The 22,029-nt window shown below is 30.0% G+C and overlaps 1 protein-coding gene across 1 annotated transcript; it reads right to left on the reverse strand.

Annotated features, from left to right (window-relative positions):
• Positions 1-4,748: 4,748 nt before the first annotated feature.
• On the reverse strand, positions 4,749-19,577 carry LOC148225902 (uncharacterized). Its single transcript, XM_088203980.1, has 5 exons — positions 19,525-19,577; positions 17,700-18,727; positions 17,145-17,249; positions 11,491-11,694; positions 4,749-4,990 (listed from the first exon to the last, which is right to left on the reverse strand). Exons 1-5 carry the CDS (start codon positions 19,525-19,527, stop codon positions 4,843-4,845), a joined length of 1,488 nt encoding a protein of 495 aa, XP_088060106.1. The 5' UTR covers positions 19,528-19,577; the 3' UTR covers positions 4,749-4,842.
• Between the last annotated feature and the right edge of the window lie 2,452 nt (positions 19,578-22,029).

The following is a 22,029-nucleotide window of genomic DNA, read 5'->3' on the forward strand; positions in this document are numbered from 1 at the left end:
AAACCCACTACATTTGCGGATTGTCTTAGGAATATTATTATACAAATTCGCACCTCCGAGCATTATTCCCCTGGCCGTACTCGTTTTCTTATACCTAACCAAACTTAAATTGACTCTATTACTAGTATTAAATCTATATACGTCTTTATTAAAATACATATTATTTTCTAACTTATATATTAATCCTAAAATATTCTTGAACATCCAACCACTCCAATCTATGAATCACAATTTCACAACTAGTTAATCTATGTTTATTTAAAACTACTCTCATTGCCCTATTTTTTTAATTTTGCAACATCGTTTTATATAATTTATTAAGCATATATAATATTGCTGCACAATAATTGAATTGGGCAATTGTAGATTTTTTTGTGTTTATACTTATAATATACCTATTTCTCTACTATTTTATTTTAATATGTAATTACAATGTTCTCTAAAATTTAATCTGCAATTATCTACAATTATGCCTAAAATTTTTATATTATCAAGTATTATCTATTTTTATATTAATATCTAGCATAACTTTATAATTAATAAACATACATTTAGTTTTATTCTCATTTTGTTTAAGTACATTATTTTTTAACCATATTTTTATTAGACATAATTATTTATTGTTTTTACTATAACGACGACCTATTACTTTTGAAGTTGATCTTTAACTTCTAACTTCTAATAAATGAGCATTGGATGAAGTATATTAAAATCGAATTTTAGGCAATAGGAGAGCGCAAAAACAATTATTACTTCTCAGAAGGCAAAAATTCACGTCAAAAGCAATAAAATCGTGTCGGCACCGTCGTAGTGGGAACGCTCGGTAATATAAAAAATCTAGGGTTTATCTAATACTAAAGAAACGGAAGTATATATAAATTATTTTATTTAATTTAATATTTATATTGAACATAAACTTTAAATATATACTAAAAATAATTCTTTAAAAGAAACATAAAATGTTAAAATTAAATAATACGAACCGGACCAGCTCCTCATTGCTGATAATAAACAGCCAGCGTATTAAGGAGCCGAATGGCGACATCCATAGGCGAGTCGACTAGTGCGAGTGTACGAGCCCTAACGGGCATCAAAAGAGGACGCAATCTTGATTTTCGAAGACGTTCCGGAACACATATATGTTTTCAACTTATGTATGTTTTGATTAATTAACAAATAATAAAAATTTAAATTGCAACATTTCTTCGCTAAAAACCTGAAGCAACTTCCTATGCCAATATTATCATACATATGTTCTTACAAACACAAAACTATGTCTCTTGCGTGATTCTAAAAATCCGCAATATCCAAAAAACAAGAATTAATATGACAGAAATTCATGTAATCATTGAACCCTTAAAATCAATATTGTTCCATAAATAAATGGTTTAGATAACGTTTTTATTAAGATTTAAAAAAAATCGAGTGAAATACATATATTGATCGCAAAAAATAGTAAAATGAAATAAAACCAATAATCATGTTGCCTTGTATGGAAAATGTGATCGAAGAAGTAGTGAGCAAACAATTATTTAATCTATTTTAACAACAATCAGGGTTCAGAGAAAAACATTTAACTGAGTATGCATTATAAATAGTTATAAATAATTGGTTGTTAGGCAAAATACAAACAAAATCATCAGTGGAGTTTCCTTGCATTTCAAGAGAGCTTTTTAAACAACAGACAAAAAAATAATGATAAATAAATTAGGTATGAAAAAGAATTTAAATAAATTATGCTACATTGGGACCATTGCTGTTTATATAATATTATATATTATTAATATAATTAATATTATAAATAAAATGTAAAATACGTCTGTTTGCGAACGAAACTTTAATATATTCCATAGGTGATAATGTTAAATAAGTTGTAGATAATTAAATAATTAATTAAGTATAGTAAAAATATGGTATAAAAATTTTGGGGGTCGTAGCCCTAGGGGTGGTTGACCTCGCGGCCAATGAGACTCTTCGGTGAATCCTATTAGATTGTTTATTAAGTTATAATTATAATTTTGACTATGGACGATTACGGCGTGACATTTCTCGCGATGAAGGTGTGTAAGGGCTCTGTAGCTGCGTGCGGCGAGTGTCAGGTGTGATCTTCAGGTCTGTCGGTGAGGGCGCGTGGCTGGTTCCTCCGAATGGCTGCTCTGGTCGTCTGCGTCGCTGGCTCTACTGTCTGGTGACGTCTCTTGTCTCGTGCCTCAGCCGTCTCGTATTTCGGACAATGAGACAATCGCCCTTCTAAATGTGCCTATATGTGTGGTCGCCACAAAAATAATGTATTTAAACTAAATAAGAATAAAAGTTAGCGTATCTTTATTTTTTAATAATAATATGTAAATAGTTTTAAATAACTCACTTGTAAGAATAATATTTAAAAATAATAGTTGATGAAAAAATAAATTTTAAGAAACGTAATTACATAATAAAAAATAAATACATTATCCAGGATGAAAAACATGTTAAGTTATACAATAGTATCAATTTAATTATTGTGCAACAATGTTATATGTATATGCTTAATAAATTAGCAATGCTCGATTATCTAGTGTTCGTTATATGACTTTTTATAATAAAATTACGATTTCCAAGAAGTGAGAATTAAGTGAAGTACAAAAAATTTGATGTAGGTTCTTTCTAAGCTATGTTGTCGAACCTTGAGTTATTGACTTATAAGGAACCATTTTTTTAAAGTGTAGTTAGAATTTTAGTTGCACTGTTTCAAAAAAATCTATGATAATGTTGATAGATTAGCTTTTTTAAATTAGTTTTGAGTCTAATTTGATCACATCTTAAAAAAATAATAAAACAAATACTTTGCTATGCAGATTTATTTTATTAAATTTATAAGAGTTCAAAGTATATATTTTAACAGGACAGTGCAACTTAATACACAGTTAATCTTAGAAGTGGAATATAAAAATATAATTTATCAATTTCTCATGATTTAATCGTGAATTTTAATCCATCGATAAAATCTCACGCTAATACATCACGAAACGGAAAAAATGCACGCGGTGAATGCACTCGATTTGTTAAATGAAATTAATAAAAAAAGAAACGGACTTTCGTTTTTTAAGCGGCATTAGCTCGAATTTTGGACAGGTACGCGCAAAACTAATTAAATAAAGCCGTTATGGCCCACTTGCGAGCGATTTGGGACTTTTCAAAGGGTCCGCTTATCGATCTTAATTTATCTCGCTCATTGTGATCGGACGTTTCGTCTTTAATTAATGTCCGATTTTATTTTAATTATTGAGGCACGATAACGTGTCCAATCAACGGAAACGTGATATACCGACACTTCTAACAAGTGCGAAGATTGCCGTGGGAGATTATTCGACGTGGGACGGATTAACCTCCATTTTCACCGAACGTCGATACTATTGTCTATTATGTTTAATTAGTTCGAATAATTATGACCGACTTTGGATGTAAAAACGACGATTGGTTATTATCTATATGTACATAACGAAACTTTTTTGCTTAAAGTTGAATTACTGTACAATTTTGCATTGTCTCCTTTGACAAATGCTCAAACTTTTTGACCGTTTTTAGAACTGCCGATTTAATCACTTCATTGAATGATCCAATTGTTCAATGGAAATGTGGTTCAATTGGTAAACCCGACATTATATTTGGTGTTTTACTTTTAACTACATGATTTTCAAATATTATGCCTGCACTATACTCTCTGGAAGTTGTCCGAACCGAAGTTACAGCTGAAGTCGGCCGAGACCTACGTCACAAATTTCATATGCCATCCGGACGGCGGCTTCTGTTACGTACAGCTGGCATATTTGCGCGCGATCGAAAAATGTACCAAATAATCGCAATTTTTAAATTTACACTTTATTAAGTTTGTGTGGGCACTCACCAATACAATATCAATGAACATTTTTCGGTCGTAAATATTCAATTTACGCAAAATCTTTGTCGGCTTTTGCAAAATGCCATAAAAATGATACTTCAGAATATGAACACCACATCTGTGACTATCCTAAAATTTGTCGCCAACGATTCTAAATAAGAATTCGTTATGGTGTGACATTTATTGTATATAAACCGATCTGGGAAAATACATAAGGATATTCGAAACTATTTTTTGTACCAAAATCAAGTACCACTAATTATTTTTTAAATATTTAATTTTATATGAAAAAAAATATTAACGATATCTGTTAGAAGAATATACTATCAAAAATATAATTAATCCCTTTTGGTGCCCTAAAATATTCAAATATGTCAGTAAGAGTCTGTTGAAGTCCCCGATAAGCATGTGGTATTATAACTTGACCACGTGACCACGATGCAGCGCTCGACATGCGTGTTGACCATAGGACGCCTACGCGCATACTGAAATTGAACCATGTTACTCGTTCTATCTCAGTTTGCGAAAAACCACATCATTACCTCTCTCACTGTCGTCACTTAACATGCGAGAGAGCGAAAGGGGAAGTATCTCACCGCTCGCGCTCGAAAAAGCAGTTCCTACTTCGGTCCGTTTGCCGACAATGTTCGGAAGCACTCGAAGCTAGCCAAGTCGACTGAATTACCTCCCGTTCTCGGCAACCTCGGACAACTTCAGTGAGATCTTAGAGCAGGCAGAACCAAACTCGACTGAAGTAACTCACTATATTCTCCGTTCTTGGCCAACTTCCAGAGAGTGTAGTGCAGACATTAGATAAACTAATGTCGATTACGTAGTCATTTATCCTTAGACAAAAAATATTGTTTTGTAAATAAAGATTTTATTTTATTTCAACACATTTTTATGTAAATAATAACCAGCTTTATTACCAACAATTATTATAATATTAATATTAATCATTTCTATTTTTTATTTGAATATTTATTGTGCTTGTTAGTTCTGGGTCGACTCCTTCGTCTCTTCCGGCACAAAAACTGGTGACATTCTTCACTTTTGATCGCCCCGAAGATCTTCTTCAGTCCGGCGGCCTCCGCGACGCTGTCGGGGGTGCTGCAACATAAAATAAAAGCAAAACGATGAGAACACGTTTTGCAGAAATTATGTCAAATTATTTCACTTTTCGGATGCGAGAGTGTAACCGATGGAAAAATTCGCCGACCAAATGACGGTGAAACTCTTCAACGTCTTCTCTCTATATCCGAAAGAGAAACTTATTGACACACTCGTTGACCTTATATCGCATTTTTCGGTTCGCAAACTATTGCTCAATCGGATCGATTTTTATCGGTCTCATCCGCGGAAGTGGAAAGCAACGCGATAATTAGCAGAGTGGTACTATATGGCGACGCATATGCTATATGTGTGTCAGTCTTCCAATCTAGTACAGATGCGAGACAATTAAAAATTTACACTTTCGTGACGTTTTCAACTTCTGTGAAGAAAAACTCCAGCTGAAGGACGTTAAAAATAATTTAAAATGTCGACTCCCAAAACAACTAGAATATATTAAATCTTTGAGTAGTGAGTTAATTTATACATATTTGTTAATTTGTTAGTATACACCTGGGAGTGTTGTTATTTATTTCATATATAATAAATTATAGAAAAATTCAGCGATTCTCAACGTTTTATTGCTTTGATTTATTTCACTATTTTTTGTATTAGTATGTTTTAATAATTTTTTTGATCACTTTTTTATTATACAATTTTGTTATTATATATATATATATAATAATTTGATTTTTGTGAAACTTTTTATATAAATTCAGAAGCACTTAATACTTTTTATAAAATTTTTGTTATATTTATTTATTTTCTACTCTTAAATTATTATTTTCTATAAAAATCATATACATTAACTCAAATTATTAAAAATATGATCTAAATATAATGTTTCTTATATTTATTATTTCTTAAGTTATATATGTAAATATATAATTATCTTGAGTACCTCAAAACAGTGAAAGATTGACCGCCGTACATGTACGGCGATACCGCTCAAAGAGTTAAAGACAAATAATATATATAATTTACGACAAAAAACTGTAACTATGTTAAAAAAGTCTTAGAGAAAAAACTAAGAATAAGAATTTTAGATTGAAAGCTTCTAATAATCCGTAATATGTAGGCAAAATATATATATGTAACTAGATTTAATGCAGCAAAATAAATAATTAATACGTAAAGTTTTATTGTGTTTATTATTATTAAATTTATTCTTCGTAATTCACCGCCAGCAATTAATCAATAGCAGTTTATCTCCGCGTCAATTGATCGCATAAACTATTTATGCCCTACAAATAATTGCTAGCATATTTTACCGTTAAAAAACAGTGAGATGTCTTTATACAAACTTGCTTTTTCATTAGTTAATTGGAAAGTCTGATTTTTTTTAAATCGTGACGTATTTTAGGGGATTTAAATTACATGCTTTTCTGAAACGTCTATGAAATTCATTTTGATAGTTGTAATACATGCATTTGCTATTCCTTACTTAGAGGTATTAATCTAATAGAAGTTCTAAAGCTATAATTCGTTCTAGAACTTCTATTAGCTCAGGTTTAAATTTGAATAGCAAATGGACTTTTCGAAACTTTTCCAGTGAAGTTATATTTTCAATAGTATGCATATAATTTTACTAATTAGGTCAGTTAAAATGTATCAAGGAATTGATTTATCATTTTACTGGTTATAATATTAGTGAAACTGTATTTATTCACTGCGCGGTAAGTGAAACTAAATCTTATTTTCAATTTAAAATGACTAATAAATATATATATATAAATTATGTGTACTACTTGGCGATTAAATATGCTAGCGATTATTTGTATGCTATAAATTGTTTATGCGAGCAATTGACGCGGCAGTAAACTGCTAAAGATTAATTGCTGACGGTGAACTGCTGGTGATAAATCATCACCGTAACATATACGTATATCTAAACTGAATATTCAAACATTCACATAACATATTTTATATGAAATCCAAATTTTGAATCACAGATTATGCCGTAGAATATATTTTTAACTATTGATTGGATATACTATATTTTTTTTAATTGAACTATTGAACTAATAAGTCTATAGTCATTGCATCGATTTGTATGCTTTCATAAATAAAGAATTAAAACAATTCTATAGGAATTCCATCCGGCTCCATTTGGTTTCTGAAATTTTAACTGCATTCTCTACCTTGGAATGTTGGATATACGGCCCTTTTTACATTACTCCAGTTTCACTGCGCTTCAGATTTTTTTTATGTATTCCATTCACACCCTACATTTATTTTACTTTTACCATTAACAGTTTTTCAATAAATTTTATTTTTGTAAGAATAATTCCATATTATACCTTTAAATATTCTTAAAGTTTAAGTGAAATAAATGCCCTTGAAATTATTTATTGACTCTTATATATTTACTATTATGTATAATTATTGTAACGTTCATGGATTAAATATTTACAAAATAAATAAGACAGTAATTAGCCGGAAGAGTGGTACAATATGACGACGCATATGGTGTATGTGTGTCAATCTTCGAATCTGGTACAGATGCGAGACAATTAAAATTTTACACTTTCATGCCGTTTTCGACTCATTTCGAACTGTGCAGATTTGCTTCCGCTAAAAACTCATTTGTAGCTCACACCAGCGAGAATAAAATTTAATTCGACGATGATGATTCTAATGCCATAAAATAAGATTTCCCCGATTCTCACACTTGAAGAGAAATTATGCTAAAACCGTATCCTTGATCCGCTTCCAAAAAACTAAATAATAATATGAATTGATTATCATAATATTATTGTTCGACTTTCATATTCTGTTTTCGTTCTTGATTGATTTAATAGCCTTTTGAGTTTTCCTCATTAAACACTTCAAGGATTATAAATCGAAATCAATTTAATATATTTCTAATTAATAAATTATATTTTTTATGATAATTATAAATACAATCTAAAATTAAGTACTTGAAAGATTATCATTAGAAGCAATTTAATAAAAATTATTATTTATTAGTTACGTTTAATATGTTTAAGTATTGCCATATAGAGATATTGCAGCACTTAAACTTAATGGAATACTCAAACTTTATTATATTCAATTTTTGATACATTATTTTTTATGTAACTCATAATCTTTATCACTACTTTATCTATGTGCTGGTAATTTTTATAAATTACATGTGTCTTACTTTTGCATTCGCTTAAGAATATATTTCTATATTTAAGCTCACCAAGAGCAGGGAAGGGGGAGAGGGGGCAAATTCCCGGACCCGTTCTCCTTGAGGGGCAAGTATATATTTACAAAAAAAGTAAAAATCGACTTTAAATAATGAATCTAAACTAAACTACAATTGCTTGAGATGTACTTATATACTGATGTATTTCAGGTATAAGTTCTTTTAGCCTTTTTTATACATATTATACAGGAAATAAAAGGAGCGGAACATTGCCTTCAAAAGCACACACTTTCTAAGTAGTACTTTCGCAATAAACATTATTATTCAAAGGGACAGAAGATCATTTTTTGACGCAGCTTCGTTTGTGCTAAAATTTGTTTAAAAATAATTGTTAACTTTATTGCTTTTTGAACATTTAAAAAATATTAGACATGATAGGAAATATTTAACGAATGTAAATTAGTAGCAGTAAATTAAGGAAGAAGTAAAGAAATAACGAAAAATCAATCACAGCACAAGATGAATTATATAAATTCAAAGTTTTTATAGATTGTATTATCGGTACTTTGACAACTGGATTTAATGCAGAAAAATAAAAAATAATAAACTCAGTTTCATGTGCCCATTCAAAATTAGAAATAATAGTCTCGAGTAAACTCGAGACAGAAAATATTTTTTAAAATATGTAATTTCAGTAAAATCATATCTGAATACATTTTCACCAGTAAATATATATTTTTACCAGTGAAAATATAAATTATCTGGCAGATGCTGGTAAAATTATATGATTACTACTTTTCTATATGTAGTATTATTGAATATATATTTACATCCGATGTATAAATGTTACAGCGAATGTGTATTTTTTGGTAAAATTATATTTTCACTTATTAAGTCCAAATACTTTTTCGCTAGCAGATATATATTTCTACTAGCAAAAATATAATTTAACTAATAGGCGCTAAATATGCTGCTCTAAAATGGTTATGAAACTTTTTGACTAGATTTTCCTTATCTCATGAATAAATATTGTGATGTATAATTAATATCGAATTAGATCGTACAATGTGACATATCACATATAATAAAAAAAGTTTGTTCTATAGCATTACTGTAACACTGATAAATTAATTTAGTACGTCTCTCCATAATTGGATAGGATTTAGATCTTGGTGGTATATCATAAGTTTATAACAATTTATCAAAGCGATAATTTAGTTACGTTAAGTTCGTTCCATCGCAACTTTGCGTCCAATGTCATGCCCAGCCACCGCGACATTGCCATACGGTACCACTTCTTGGTTAATTATTATTAGTAACGGATCAATTTCTCTATTTGTATAATTTAAATTATTAGGATTTCCTCTTAAGTGCAAGACGGATTAAGATCATATGCAAGTGCACATTTTATGATGTCCTGTCTGCGTCAACATAAAGGAAAGGCTAGGTCCTACGTTAAGAAGGTCTGAAATAGCAGCGATCATAATGTCGATATCTTTTGGCATCAACTGAACGGAGTTGTGGTCCATTTAGTAGAGAACGGATCAACTAACACTCGAGGTCGGTAGACAAGGGAGATTATTTTCTTGTTGACCTACCAAGTTATAGTTCATATACATATATCTCGATCCAAAATAATAAGCGAAACTCAGAATTCACGAGTCACTAAATAAGTGAAAATCTTGTCTTTTTTGTTAAGATCAATTTTCATGCCTGAAAATTAATTTATTTTTATTTTTCTAAATTCCAAGTTTTAATTTAGATGCTTCATTGTAGTCCCCCACAAAGTGACAACTTTATTTAAATTTATATCATTGACTTTTCATTTATTTCTAAAAACATTATGATTTCATCGCGAAATTTCAAAAATGGTATAAAAATTAAATGACAGAAGAGATTTGTATGTAATATGTTTTTAAAGTTATTTTGTGTTGCACGTGCAATGAAAACAGGGAGGGGGGGGGGTGAAAATTTTAGTTCTTACCCGGGCCGCTGATTATCCTCGGGCCGGCCCTGCCTTGAGATAATCTGCCGGATACATGCGGTCCATCACTACCGTGAGGTACCGTAGCTAGCGAGTGTATGAATACCGGATTATTTTAATTAATTTTGCTTTTTTCGAATATATTTTTAGTATTTAATTATTTAAATTATATATTCATTTAATATACATTCTAAAGTAGATTTTTTATAATTTTAATTACATATTTTTCTTTTGTTTACGTGTATTTTCTCACTGTTCATACAAAGAAGTACAATTTACAGAGTAACAACTTTAACGTGGGCCGTTTCAATTTTGAAGCCAGCCCGCTCGACGCTGAAAGCGACTTTATAAAAATCATATATAAGACATATAAAGCAAAGGGTTATCCAAACAGTCGTTATTTCAAATATTGTTTAAAATATGATATTTTATTTCAATACCGTACAAATTTAATGACCGAAATGGCTGAAAAACTATATCTATCAAAAACAGCTACTCTTTTGTAAAACGGAAGTACCCGCTTTTTCACAAGTAGTAGTTAATGGTGTTAAAAAAATAATTTCTTAAATAGCTTTGAAATGTATAGTATGAAATGACCTTCTTTGCCAATTTGTGTGGTTTTTGTATCGTTACCACATCAGCTATATTTTAATACACATTTAAGCCTAAAGATTACACGATATTTTTAGACGAAAGTTCTTTTAAAAATTGTTTTTCTTGCACTAATATTTTTATAGATTTTTTTGGCACTTATTTTGAGTTGAGTCATATTTTTGAGAAGTGTGTTCTCTGATTGTGTGGCATGAAGTTCTCAATTTGTTACAAGTGTAGAAATTGTCTAACAGTTGAGAGGGACAATCACACTATTACAATCACAATAATAGATAGTGATATGGGTTCAAACATATATCACAAATGAATCATAACCTACGATATTAACCTCATATAAACGAGTTCTTGAGGTTAGATTTCAAGTATTAAAGATCGTATCTAAGTTCAAAAATCAATAATAAGAATAAAAAGAAGTAAAAAACGTTTTGATCGTTACCAACCGCGACAAATAGTTGCGGTTACACGATTCGGTTTCAATGCCAAAGAAAGTTGAATCGGCAACGAGGTTACTACATTTCTGACTTGCATCCATCGCCACCAGAAAACCAGCCTCTTTAACCCTTTTAATACCATAAACACAAGGAAGAAAAATCGCATAAGTTATATTCATATATTATATATATGGAAATAATAAGAAAATATCATATAAAAATATTTTAAAATTAAAATCAGTAATATAAATTTGCTTTGTTAAAGTTATTTAATAATCAACTTAAGTGAAAATTTATTGTGTTGTTTGGTAATAAAAGGGTTATGTATATATAATATTACCTGTGCGCCAAACTCCAATAGATCTTCTCAGCTGAAGATGACTCTTCATCTTTTCCTCTAATCGCAAAATCGCAGAATCTTCTCTCGTCGCATTCGGGGTCACTATTGGTGCCGTTTTGGGTGTTGCCCAAAAGTCCTACAATATTTCTGAGATCATCTGAAACGTCTGATTCAGACCTCTGTCTGATTGGATATCGCTTATCTCTGCAACATTAAAAAATATATTATTAAAATATATTTTATCTGCATATTATATTTATTATATATTCTAAAGCTCAAATTTTTGAGGTTATTATCCCATGACCAATATTGATCCTACGTATGTAGGTTTCGAATAGTGAGTTATTTCCGGAAGCTGAATAAAACGGAAATTAAACGAATCGTTAACGTTCTGTATCAGTTTCTCAGAAACAATCTCTCGAGATGACCTAAAGATTTGACTCACCGAAGAACAAACCTTTATCTATCGTTTATATGACGATCCATTTCAGATCATCATTTTTATAAAACGAATCGAAAACTTTACCGGTGCCGATTGGAAAACATAAAGAAATGGCAACTTTCTATCATCATTCATAGAAAAGACAAGTGTAGCTTGAAATTTCGATTGGAAGTAATTGAAGACAATGACGAATCGATTTGCGCGATTTATTTCGGCCGCCATAAATTGTGCCAAAACAAACGCCTGTGTTTTTTTGTCTATAATATTTCTCTTACGAGACGGGAATCGTTCTGCGTGAGGTCTTCAGTCTGCAGATATAAATCTTGGTAGGATAAAAAAATGTTTTCGCATTTCAGACGAGAAAGCGACACAACGGAGTGTTAGTGCTGTAATGAGTTAATAATAATAATAATTTTGTCTAATGCATCCGGCATCGATCAAATTTAACCTTTGAATTTAACTAAGCGATCTCTAATCAACTTAAAACGGTGGCATTTACATTTATTTAGCAATTTTATCTTATTACTAAATTATTCTAAATATAACCTAATCAAATATTTATATGAATTATCAACGAGTAAGAATAAATATTTTTTTAATGACTTAATAACTAAATCACTTACTATAAATAAATGGTAAATAAGGAAATTTAGGGCACGAAAACTACTGTGTTTTTATCATATCCGACATTAAACATTTTCTAAAAATAGATATATTGATAGTGACAATTAAAAAAAAAAAAATTTTTTTTTTTCATTTACGCGAGTGTTTTGTTCGTCAACTAAACTGATTAAATGTTATGTATATACACGCAAAGTCTGATAAGATAAGTTTAGTAACCCCCCTCCCTTCCAAAAAAAATCATCCGTATTCATAAAAATGTCGATGTCTGAAAGAAAACATTGAATTTTTCTATATTATTCAATGATATACAATCAAGCATTGTAGTAAAACTCCCTATTGTAACTTGACCCCAGAACCACCACTTCGCTTCTGACTTGGAATAATAAAAGTTTAGCCAAACTCGCAACAAGTAAAGCTACACCGTATCGATCAATACGAAGCAGTTCCAACAAAACCGAATAGTCGGCGCCAAATACAAAGAAATGCGTCGCATATCATCGCCACAGATACTGATTCCTCGGACAACCGTTCCATAGAATTACATTATTGTCTGTATTATTCATTTTTAAAACCGCCATTACGTCATACAAAACAATTTCCGCCATTTTTAATTAAAAATATAAAAATATTTTATTAAAAACTGTGAATTACTTGAATGCTTTTAAATATTGCATGTATATATTAATTACTATGAAATAAGATTTTGCCACAAAGATTAGATCAATTTATTGATATGTAAGATTCCTCGCTGATTTATATGGTCAATTATGTTTTAGAAGAAGCTGCCTTTATATTAATAAATAAAATTGAACCAAAGTATTGTTTAATAGTTATTGTTGCTTACAGCCCATAAGTTTAAAAAGTTAGTAAACATTTGATAACACTGTTACTTTTTAGATATACTTTCACATATCATTTGCTATCGCGAAATTTACTCAGTCGAGTCGTAAGACCCTGAAAAAAATATGATCATTCTACCACTAATTTTTAAACAAATTATTACTTTTTGGGGTCTACGCAAAACATACAATTTACCGAAAAAATGACATTTTAAAGTGAGATTAAATTGATGAACTTTCCCTTAAGAACCATCATCCGATCTATGTATGCATGTAAATACAGCACGATTGACTTTCAAATTGATAAGTATGCAAACGCAAAATACGCAACGGTTATAAATAACCGTTTATCACATCATAAAGATATTGATTTCACTCAATCCGTTATTGAGAATCATTACCGATCGTAATGGAAGAAACGAAAGAAAAAAAATCGGAAATTGTAAAAGTCCGGTCACGGATCGATCTCACCTGTGACCCGGAGTCTTCTTATTTCGCGACCCGCCGACTCATTACTCCGTCGATTAACCGATTAACCGTCTCGGAATGCAGATTAGAAACACCGCTTTGATTGATGACGAAAAGGCGCATTAACAAGCTGACGTTTTTTACGCACTAGGGGTGAAATCGGTCAGTACGTGTCAATTACCGGTAAAAAAACGCGATTATTTATTTGTCGCTTAAAAAGAGCGGAAAAGGCTTTTCGGCTCGATTTGTTCTTGTCTCGAGACAAAGATGGATGCTCTAGCCGACGGGTGAGTTGCTTTCGGATTTTTCAAACACACAGGAAGTATTAAAAAAAAAACATAACCTGTTCTATTGCTTATGCAATCACTAATGCACCTAGTTTTGTTATAAAATATTCGAATTGAAAAACTATAAGCACTATATATCAATGTAAGAAATGTGATTTTGGAGAAGTAATTGATTATATATTGTAGCTCTTCTTTCTACATTTAATAACATACACATATAATACGCCGATACTTAGTATTAAAATTCACATTTGATATTATGTCAAGTACAGTTGTAATATACATGTACAATAAAATACGTGATAAAGATATCTATATCTATTAAAACAATCTCTCTTTCTGTCTTTCTTGTTAAACAAAAAAAATATGTTTAGCAAGAGTTTTAATGTAATATAGGTAATTTAACTTCAACGCTCTATAATATTTTAATTATATAACAATAATGAATGTATAAGTAAAATAAAGAAAATTTATAAAAAAAAATCAAATTTTTTTCTTAAAATTATTCTAAGCATTGATTTTAATATAAAATATACTATCGCCACGAATTAAAATATAAAAATTTAATATTAGTCAAATTTGAAATGCTGTTGTGTATAATATCTGGTTTTCGACAAGAATGATTAAATACTTGTGTTTAAAAAAACATTTCAATCGCTGAGACGTACGAAGACAAGCTTCATACCTCGCTTTAATCGCGAGTCCTGCTCTCGATCGCTAGAGCAAGGTCTGCTATTTTATTAATTTAAGTATTGACATACAAATTTGCTTTGTCGAATAAAATAATTTTGCATTAAATACAAGCTATATATTATATTCGACTGAAATGGTCACAGAAAATTGTTTCACTAAAACTATGTTCAGAAAAATATATATAAAAACGATTTTTTCAATTTCTATTACAGCACATTTTGAACTTCTTTATTTTATGCTAACTGCCATTCAAAAAAGAATAAAAAAATCCGGAAAAACGTCTTGAGAAAAAAGTAAAGAGGTCAAAAATATATTATTATGCACAATTGGAATTTAAATATTTTTTATTTTTGTCATTAGACAACTGTCATAGATTTATTATTTTCTATAAAATATACCTTATAAATATCTCAGATAGGTTCATAACCAAACTTGATCTACCATTTTGTTTTGAAAAAAAGACAATTTAAACATCCTATTCCGTTAAATAATTATAAAGAAAAAGTGTAAAGAAACAAAACGTCTTTAAAAAAATTCAAGCAAAACTGTTTTTTTTAGCCATATTTTACTTGGATTATAATTATTTTTATAATTACGATAACAGCCGTAATTTTAATCGAATTTATCTCGGTCATCTGGTTTTAAAATGGCTACAAAGAAATATATTGTATATAAAATTTATGTTTTTAAATTTTTTTTTTTTAATATATTTGTATTTTTTCTTTAATTTGTTTTGTAGTGTTTTTAATACTCAGAAAAAATATTTGCGTCACTTTTTACTTATTCACTTTTTTCCCTAAAATTAAGATTTTTTAATAGCCGCCATTTTGAAACATTATAGGGAATAAAGCTTACTAATACACTCACCCGAGCTATTTACAAGAACCATTTTTAAAACAAGTTTCATGTCTATATGTTTAAAACTACGGCAGTATTGTGTTCTCAAATTTCGGTATATTCTACATACATAAAGGACAAAAAAAATGTAAAGTAAAATATTTTTAAAAAAATATTAAAAATTCATTTTTAAAAACAAGATAGAGGATCATACTAGCTAGCAAACTTCGTAAAAATATTTACTAGGTCTATTTTTAGAACAAGTTTTATTTCAATATAATTAACACTATGGCAGTTTTCGTGTTTCATAAAATCGCATAAATGACAAAATACGTTAATTTATTTTCATTTGTTTCACCATTTTTAATTTTTTAAATATACGCCAATTTGAAACAAAATGTCTGACTAATGAACTTAAACCAGATTTTTACAAATTTATATTTAGAAATTCATGAAAATATAATAAAAAAAAAATTACAAAAAGTGCTATAATATAAATTAAATTAAAGTTAAGAAAAAAGTCATTAATTTGCAACATCATATTTTTCAGTAAACACTAACTGCTTTTTTTGTAACAAGACATTCATTAACTTTAAAAAAAATATATTTTGCCAAAATCTTGACTACCGTCATTTTTTAAAATGGCCGGTATTACCGGCCATTTTAAAAAATGAAAAAAAAGTTTTTTAAAAAAAAAAAAAATTATTAAAAAACTTTAATTAATAACTGATAATAAATTATATTTACGCTAGTAAAAATATAACTTTACTGAAAAACACTCATTCACTATAACCATTACTACACATATAAAGTAGCACTTGCCATATAAATTATATTTTCACTATAAAAATATATATCTACCGATGAAATATTTAAAAAAATATCTTCGAAATAGATTCAAGACTGTTGTTTTAGATTTTCTCTGAGAGGTAATCCAAGAATTTGTGGTTTAGAATCAAGAACAACATTAAGATTCATAATATTTAATTAAATGACATGCATTTTCTGGCCATATTAAAGGCGGGGTAAATGCCCCTATCTGCCCATCCCCAAAAATACCGTCCCTGATTTTACTACTACCGATCGCAATCATGTATTTACTACAACGCTGATCATTATATTAAAATATATTTAATAAAAAATAAATTATTGATTAAAATTTTATCACCATCAAGATGACTTATACGAAAAGACCTTTTCCGTCGTACCTTAAGGAAAAAATATAAATTAAAAATTCGAGATTTTTGCTTCGTCGCTTGATATAAGTGCATTTACGACCTCGTTCCATGCTTTGTGTTTGTGAATATGTGTGTTTTTTATGGAAAGTCACATTAATCAGGTGCACAGATTTAGGGAATGTGTTGTGTCGTGTGTTTCGACAGGTCGTTGTCGTGTGTCAGTTTCACTTTGTCCGGTGCACATCGGTGAGTCTCGTGACAGACGATCGGAAAGTCGCACACTTACGGCACGTTAGAGATATTGATGACGTTCGGAGTCAGCGCCGATATCAACAGCCCGACCGGCAAGAAAGCGGTCACTAAATGCAGGACTCGTTTCCATGGCGAGACCCTGAAACAAAACAAACTTCCTTAGTTATGCAGCACAAGACTTAAGTCACGAATACACCGGCGCGTGTGTATTATACCATCGCTCCAAATTATCGCGCCGGTGTGTTCGGGTCTTACTCTTCATAAGTCAGACATTGGTAGAGCAGTTTTAATTTGTCAACAAGCTAAAATAACTTTTGTAACTCTACTATTTTCAAATATGAAAAGACATAACGTTCGTCCATATATTTAAATCTAAATTTCACCATGTACTTGTTAAGTATAACGGCAGTATAATTGTACAGTGTCGCGACGATTACTTGCTCATATAAGATAAATCAAGTTGCTATACAATGTTGCAATGGTAACCAGGGCACGGTTGCAATGGTAACCATCTAGTGATTTTAATATAATTAACAAGCTCATTAAACTACATATATTCATTGAATTAAGTTAAAAAATATATACGTACATCTTCTTCTCTTTCACTATTTCAGGATAGCTTCCATTAAGATTCTCTCCGCTTACATAGTTTGGAACATCTCCAGATGGAAATTTCTGATCTTGATAATACTCTCCCGCGTACGGTTTTTTAGTAGAAATCCACTTTTGATCATCACCTTCGAAAGGATACGCGGGTAGATATGCTTTAGGAGGTCTGCTTTTATCGTCTTCGTTGGACTTATCTTCGTTTTCTTGATACTTCTCATCTGAGCTTTGATCTTCTATCGGATGCTTCGGATGATAAGTATGATGAAACTTTTCAGCAATCTTCTGCTTAACGATCTCTTCCATTATAGGATAATTATTAGCTAGGTCATTAAACTCTGGATATTTCAACTTGAGATCTTCTAAATCTTGTTCGAAAGAATTGAAATCCCTATAGGTGGCGGAAGGTGGTAATCTGGGCTCTCCTAGGGCGTAACCATAGTTAACGTCGTGTTTAATCGGTTTGGGCTGAGGATAGTATTGAACAGACTTTGGATGGTGAATTAAGTGAGGCACGAATCCTTCTGTGCTATCGTAAGATCCTATCTCTTGACTCGGAATGAACAACTCCGGACTTTGGATGAATTCAGTTTGCCTTTTGCTCGAATTAGTAGATTTAGGATCAGATGTCGCCAGTGGAGATAGCGGTGACGGTATTTGCCAAGCTTGGAGCTTCTTTTTCTTCTCATCTCTCTCTGCTAATGTCTTGTTTGTCTTTGTCAACATAGCAGTGTATGAGTGTAATTTTTGATGTTCTTTTACGTGCATTTGATTTTTTATATGCTTAGCAGCAGCGTCCGTTTCTTGACTACTCTCCGGTAGGAATAGACTAATAGAGTGCGTTTCTGGTTTAGAAGTTGAATTTGGTTCTTTGTCCATCGGAGGACTCGCGTCTATTGTAAACGGTGCTTGTTGAGTATCGCTGACGTTCTCGTGAACTTTTATAGATAAAATCTCGTGGACGCACCATATTAGTGGTAAGAATCCAAAAAGTAAAACGCTCTTCAAATCCTGTCATAAAAAAATATTAATTTAATTACACGATAGCTGCTGTATTTAAAATTTTATTTTAAAAATAGACTTTGTAAATATCTCGTCTAAATTAGTTAGCCAATCTGATCCGCCATTTTTTTCTTTGAAATGTACTTAGATACTTAAAACATGAAAAACAAATCTATGAGTAAATATAAATATAAAAAATGTTTTTTTATTTTATTTTTTGTCGTTTTTGTGAGATATAACAAAATTAGAGAACTGTCGTAATTTTAATTATATTGACTTAAAATTTATTTAAAATACAGCTCTTATAAATTAGTCAACCTAATTCGCTATCTTGTTTCAAAATGGCGGCTATTCAAAAAAATATTACTTTATTAAAAAAAATTAGTTAAGACATTAAAAAGCGTTTAAAAATAGAAATGAATAAATATAAAATTTAATTAAAAAAATACTCGAGAAAAGAATTAAGAAGTCAAAAATGTTTTAAATTCATACATATATTGTTTTTAGTTGCAAATCATTGACGTTTAAATACAAATATACTAAATACATGCTTTCAATTCTAATTTTATTTTGATGTATCGAATATTCAATTACATTAGAAATAATAATTAACATAAATCCACAAAAAATAGATTATATAACTACTGTTTCGATTGAAAAGAATATTTTAATTTTTGTTGATAAAAATGTAATTAGATATAATCTATTAAATTCATTATTTAAAATTGCAAGTACGGGATATTATATTATAAAATAAAGTGAGCCAATTTTATTATTGAAAGAGTAAAATTTGATTGATTATTTACCATAATTTGTTTAACTGCATAGACGACTGTGCAACTACACTTTTTATGAACAAATGACTTTAGAAAAATTGTTCCACAGATATAAATAGAGTCGTTTTAGTATAAACAATGGCTTTTGTGAACGCAAGACAATGCCAGTGATTAAAATTATCGTTAAGGAAGAACGTAACGAAAGTGAAATGACAAACTTTGTCAGCCAAATTGTTTAGGAAGTTGGGTAACGTCATACAAAGGTGTTATCATTGTGCAACCCTTAAAGTATGATAATTTCTTTGTGTTGTTATTTCTACACCCATACGTATTGGTTATGTTCGAATGTAGCGCCATTACATTTTGGCAAAATCCTATTAGGTATCAAGCATTGATTTTTTTTGCTTATTTTTATATCATAGAATGTTGTGTATGCAATTGTGATAACAAAAATATGCAACCGATTTCAATAACACTACGCAAATTTTCAATAAAAAATAGTTAATAACAGTCTCTTTTGATTTGTAAATTAAAAATAAAATAATGTTCCAAGGACATTTTAATAATTAAGTATAAACATATGTGTTTATATGTATATTTATACTGAAAAAATCATTAAAATCCAATTAGTGTAAAGCAATATTTGTTATATGCAATTAATATGCTATTGAAAAAACATTCTAAAAATTTATAAGCACAAATACAGAGTTTCTAAAGCATTTTTCTTATATTAAATCTAAAATTGACATAATAATAACAAAACACTTTCAGTAATAATATTATAGCTAAGGTTTTATTGATATTAATCTTCATCTTGATAATTTTATGAGGACGTACATTTGATAAGATAAATCTTATTTATTAAAATAATATATTATCGAATTTTATCAGAAAATTGACTTACACAGTATCTAAATGTTTTGCATGGAATTAGTTTTCTTAATGTTGGGTACTCATTTTGTTTTTTGAAAGATCAGTGGGCTTAATTTTAATGGTTACTTTATACATAAATAGTCTATTGTTTCTTGATTTAAAACCACGCATAATCGTCGCGTTAAATGAAATTGGCTTGCATTATTTTTTTTTAATAACATAGACTTTGTCAGCGCAACCAATAACAGCAGATGTTTGTTAATGCGATTCGAAAACATTACTTAACAAGGTCTATAAAAGCCAGTGATAAAAAATCTCTGCCGATGAAGATACAGTACCCTTGGGTCAAGTACAAAGCTAACTCATCTTTCAGAGGAAATGAAGCGGAAGAAAAAAGTACAGGCAGACGACGCGTCTCGCATATTACACTCTTAAAAATATGATAACTATCTTTGCTGATATTATTTAGTATGTTCAAGGTATATTTAATTCGAATAGGAGAGCGCAAAAATAATTATCACTACTCAGAAGGCAAAAATTCACGTCAAAAGCAATAAAATCGTGTCGGAGCCGTCGCAGTGGGAACGCTCGGTAACGAGCGTTTCCACTGCGATGGCGATGGCACGATTTTATTGCTTTTGACGTGAATTTTTGACTTCTGAGAAGTGACAATTGTTTTTTGCACTCTCCTATTAGTCAAAAGTAGGTTTAGATGTGCCTTAAGATGTCATTTGGGGGGCAAATGGGGACATTTTCCGTTCCCCTTTGAATTGTGCCAGAAAATAGCATGTCATTTAACGAAATACTGGCCAAATTTTGCTCCCGCCAGGAAAAAGCTAAAATGCCGTATGAGTTATCGGCTTTTAGGCAGATAATTACGAGAGACACATAGTGTGCTCAACTAATTTGTTTAAAATCAAATCAAACTATAAAATACCTTACCTTATAAATTAAAGAAGAGTAATTTTACACCAAGACAGCGCCCGCCCTCGTGTGTCCAAGAAGACGATAGGAAAATCAATGGATTTTCTTGAGAACTCCTTTCTCATCTACCGTATTCTTCAGACATTGTTTCAAATGGCTATCATCTATTTAGATCCCTGCAACAGTTTTTAGGTGAAAAAAAATATTTTACAAAAACGGATATAAAAAACGACATTAAAAAAATGATTGCTTAATTTATACATAATTTTTCGAATTAGTAAAATTTAATTAAGTAAAAGTACTATCCTCTATTTGCGTTAACACAGTCAGTTCGATTTTCATATTTATTTAAGTATTTAGTTTTAAAATTGGCAATAAAATTATGCGCCTTTTAAAAAAAATCATTTTCAAACTAAAAAAGGCACTGCGTACAACTACAATGCAAAGAGATAAATCTAAACTCAAAAGCTTTTAAACTAACGAAAATTTTGAGATTTAATTTTACATATACACTATTTAATTTTTATTTTTAAAAATATATTTGGTGGTACAAGTTTTTAAATTACTCCGGTTCATTACTCCGGTTGATTAATAAATATAAAAAATATAATAACGATTTTATTTTCTATTTATTTGTTCAAAAACTAAACGGGAGTAATAATAAATATATTGAACGTATATCCGTATCATGGGCTTCAGAGCTATCACTTTCCCAATTATGAATAATGATGAAATCTT

The sequence above is a fragment of the Plectrocnemia conspersa genome, unplaced genomic scaffold (genome assembly GCF_051122295.1).
Source record: "Plectrocnemia conspersa isolate PC_06_02 unplaced genomic scaffold, ASM5112229v1 ptg000014l, whole genome shotgun sequence".
Taxonomy (NCBI): domain Eukaryota; kingdom Metazoa; phylum Arthropoda; class Insecta; order Trichoptera; family Polycentropodidae; genus Plectrocnemia; species Plectrocnemia conspersa.